We start from the raw sequence: 4,516 nt of genomic DNA on the forward strand, positions 1-4,516 counted from the left end.
CACGTGATAGTTTATGATTTAAAAAAATTAAAAAATTCCACTAATTGACAAAGGCATGTACGAACACAGCGTTAACATCAACTTAATGAAAATAATCAAATTAAACCTTTTTAAAAGATTGAAGGACCAAATTGAATCCAAAAATAATAAAAGAACCAAAATAAACTAAAATAACAATTTGGAGGACTAAATAACTAATTAAGCTCATTATTAATTTAGTCATTTCATGAATGATATTATGTCGTCTATAACTAGACAAACGTTGCTGATAAAAAAAAATAGACCGACACAAATACACATATAGGACTGGGCAAATATATACTACCTGTATTAAACTTAAGTTAATCTAACTATTTTAAACTTTAAATTATTAAATTATTAATAGTAAAATTAAACTGTACTATATTTTAATTAAGTTTTGAAAAACTGAACTTTAAAGAGTTAACTATACAATCGGTGCACCAAACTATTCCTTTTTTCTTCAATCCATTCCATTAGACACTCACTGATCCAACAATTACATATTTTTAATTTAATTTCTAAATTGTTTTCTATAAATTTAACTTAAATAAAAATTGTTTATAATAATAGTTTAATATGTGGATATTAGTATTCATAAGAATGTAAACAAAAAAAAAAAATACTACCAAAAAACAATATTATGTGGGTTGCATTCGACAAACATTTATAAAATAAATTATCGATTAATTTCCTAAAATTACAATTATCAGTCAAACTGCACTTCAAAATTAAGAAAATAATAAAAATTGTTCATAATGTGTATATTATTGATTAATTTTATTTTTTTAAATTGTAACCTAAGATAAAAATATAGTCTCTAATAAGCAACCAAAAATGTATTTGTTGAGTGAATTATATATTTATTTCTTAAAATTTCCAATAACAATCGAGTGATAAATAATTTATAAAATTAAATATTATTAATTATTTCAGTATCTAAAGTTAAAATTAACTATTAAATTGATCTCTAAAAAAATGAATAATTCTTAAAATTATTGTTTTAGTACCTAAAGTTGAAATTAAATAGACGTAACCACATTTTCACTTATTAATTTTTAAAAATTTATAATACAAACCTTCTTCATCCATAAATTTTACGCCATTTTAATCTTAATTCTTAGTAATGTATTCTTATATATTTTCAACCGAAATATATGGTTTTCTACTATTTTTTCAGGAAGAAATATGTGAATAATAATCTCTCAAGATGAAATGAGACTTTCAACCGCTATTAATTTATATGATTAAAGATGTATTAATATTTTAATTTTGGTGTATTGAAGTATTATGTATTTTGTTTGTCTCTAATAAATACAAAACTTGCTTATATTGTGTAGGATCTTCCTGAAATTCAAAAGCAGTGTAATTTGATTCAAAAATAGTATAGTTCAATTCAAAATTAGTGTAATTTGGTTAAAAAATAGTATCTTTCAGTCCAAAAATAGTACAATTCAGTTCAAAATTAATGCATTTTTGTTCAAAAATAGTATACTTCAACTAAAAAATAGTGCAATTTGGTTCAAAATTAGTGTAGTTCAGTTCAAAATTAGTACAATTCATTTCAAAATTAGTGTAGTTTAGTTCGTAGCAGTCTAGTTCAATTCACGTTGCAATGCAGTTCAGTACAGTACAATTCATCTTTTTAGAACAGAAAACAGTTCAGTTCAGTTTGTTTGAACTTATTTTTTAGTTCAGTTCAGTTCAAATGAACTAGTTTTCAGTTCACTACAGTTTTTAACAATGCAGTGCAATTCAGTAAATTATGTCCAACCCTACACACACACACACACACACACACACACACACATATATATATATATATATATATATATATATATATATATATATATATATATATATATATATATATATATATATATATTCCCTTCTGGTTGAGGTTTAGAGTAAGGCTTCCCTTTTTCCTTAGGCATAGGCTTGCTCCTTGAAGGTCCTCCAACTGTTGGCCTTGAAGCCTTGCTATTGTTTTTCAGATCTTTCACCACTTAAGTCTTTTCTAATTAGGATGTGAACTCTTTAATATATAAGGGAACCACCCTCTCCTTTATCTCCTACTTCAAGTCATGTTAAAATTTTCTATACCTCCAAGCTTTGGTTGTGAACCAAGTATAGAATTGTGCAAGGTATTTAAACTTGGCAGCATACTCCACCACAGACATGAACTTCTGCACATGTTACATGAACTCCACTTTCGTCACATATCTCACATTGTCAAGAAAATATTCTTCAAGAAACTTCTCCTTAAAATTATCCCGTGTGATGGACTCCTCTCTCTCTTCCATCATCACCTTCATCCTAGTCCACCAATGTTCAGCTTCCCCGATTAGCGTCTACATTGCATAGGGCAACCTCATGTCCTTTGGGCATTTAAAAGCATCAAACACCTTTTCTAAATCTCTTACCCATTGATCAACACTATCAAGGTTCAATTTTCCATTGAATTTTGGAGGATTATGCTTTAGAAATTCCTCCAAATTCCAAGAAGGTTGTTGTTATTGGCATTGATGTAAAGCTTCAGTTGTTGCCCTTGTAGTCTCCAAATATTGCAAGGTCGCTAGGTGTTGTTGTTTGGAGGCCTTAGTTGATAGCCTTGGAGTTTTCAACTACAATAAGGCAACATGGTGTTGTTATGCCATGTAGCCACTTTGCTACTACAAGGCTGCAATCATCGTCTCCATTGCCCTTTCTAGACTTAACATATAAGCTTTTGAGAGAGGTAGAGGAGTTAACAATCTAAGTGCCATACTTTTGAGCAAACATAGGAAAGACAAATCGGTTAAGAACTAACTCCCACACAGGCAAAACTAGTTGTAACCATAGAAACTGTTGGCAAAAGCAATACAAGTCTAAATGTTGAAGCAAGATTTTGATGATGATAAAAGAAGCCTGAAAGCCATCTGGAAGTCAATATGAAGAACATGTGTTGTTGTGTTTAAAGCTATCTTGTAAAATGTAATTAGAATAGTTAGAAGCAATATTGTACAAGGAAATTCTAGTATTTCTCGAAAAATCAAAGTGATAATCGATTATCACTTAGGATAATCGATTATCCTGAGCTGAAATTTTTTTTTCAAGAAAGCACATGAATAATCGATTATCAACTCTGATAATCGATTATCTGTTCAAAAGTTTGTTTTTCATAAAACACACTAGAATAATCGATTATCACTAGTGATAATCGATTATCCTGGTCAGTTGGGCACGACTGTTCAACTTTTTAACCTAATTTCTGGAACCCCTATTTAAGGAACATCAGAGTTACTTCTCACTTATCTTTTTAGAGAAGCTAGAGTGCTAGGTCTGTGACTGCAAGAGAGTTCTCTAAGTGTTCTCAAAAGAAGCTTTGAAAAATCTAGTGTGGGTAGAGCGATAACTTTTCCTGAGAGGTATTCTAGGAGATTGAGTGCTGCTGCTGCTGTTGCTAGGAAAGCTAAGGTCAAGGTTCTCTATGTGATTCAGAGAAAGGTGTTCATCTCTTGTGTGTTCAAGAGAGGTGTTTTCTTTCCTTACTCTTTTACTATCTGATTGTAAATCTGTTATTTGTTAGTGATTTAGTTAATCTTGTTTTTGAGAGATTAACAACTAGACGTATGTTCTTTTGATCCGAACCAATATAAATACTTGTGTTCAATCTTCTTCTCTATCTCTTTATTTCATCTATTATTGTGTTTAAAGAAATCAATATTTGATTTAATCGATAAATTTTGGAAAAAATTTAAAGTATTAATTTTATTACTTAAAACCAATTCACCCCCCTCTTGGTTTTTGTCCAAACGCTTAAACATTCCGCTGCACGATACCAACAATTGGTATCAGAGCTTGCTTTGATAATTATTCAAATTTTTCGAAAATGGTTGGACAAAATCAAACCTTTGCTGAGGGTGCGTCTATCAACAGACCTCCTATATTTATTGGTGAAAACTATCCTTTCTGGAAAGTTAGGATGCAAATTCTTTTGGAATCTGTTGATAGAGGTATTTGGGATGCTGTGCTAAATGGTCCATTTGTTCCTGTTAATGTTGTAAATGATGTGCAGGAACCAAAGCCATTCTCGCAATGGACAGTAGATGAAAATAGACGAGCCCAATATGATGTAAAAGCTAGAAGTATAATTTCATTTGCCTTAACCCTAGATGAGTTTTACAGGATCTTAGTCTGCACCAGTGCAAAAGATATGTGGGAAATATTGCGTGTGACCCATGAAGGAACATACGATGTGAAAAGGGCACGCAAGAACTCCTTGATCCAAGAATACGAAATGTTTCGGATGCACTAAGGAGAAACTATCTACGATGTGCAGAAACGATTCACACATATCGTCAATCATCTCACAGGTCTAGGTAAAACTTTTGACACTGATGAATTAAATATAAAAATTCTTAAATCCTTGAACAAAACTTGGCAGCCGAAGGTGAATGCCATCACAAAGTCACAAAATCTTGCGACAATGACGATGGCGGCTCTATTTGAACTGGGC

The 4,516-nt window shown here is 30.8% G+C and overlaps 1 protein-coding gene across 1 annotated transcript; it reads left to right on the plus strand.

Annotated features, from left to right (window-relative positions):
• Nucleotides 1-3,889: 3,889 nt before the first annotated feature.
• On the plus strand, nucleotides 3,890-4,315 carry LOC146883611 (uncharacterized). The gene is made up of 2 exons (XM_085666648.1): nucleotides 3,890-3,976; nucleotides 4,076-4,315. Exons 1-2 carry the CDS (start codon nucleotides 3,890-3,892, stop codon nucleotides 4,313-4,315), a joined length of 327 nt encoding a protein of 108 aa, XP_085522774.1.
• Nucleotides 4,316-4,516: the final 201 nt, after the last annotated feature.

Source organism: Vigna unguiculata, chromosome 9, assembly GCF_037176805.1.
Source record: "Vigna unguiculata cultivar grain cowpea cultivar isolate G323 ecotype 2 chromosome 9, ASM3717680v1, whole genome shotgun sequence".
Taxonomy (NCBI): Eukaryota; Viridiplantae; Streptophyta; class Magnoliopsida; order Fabales; family Fabaceae; genus Vigna; species Vigna unguiculata.

Bases quoted from the DNA above. Each gene is read 5' to 3' on its own strand.
- LOC146883611 (XM_085666648.1), top strand. From the start codon at position 3,890: ATGGTTGGACAAAATCAAACCTTTGCTGAGGGTGCGTCTATCAACAGA. The intron at 3,977-4,075 runs GTTAGGATGCAA...AATGATGTGCAG, and splicing joins AAAACTATCCTTTCTGGAAA to GAACCAAAGCCATTCTCGCA.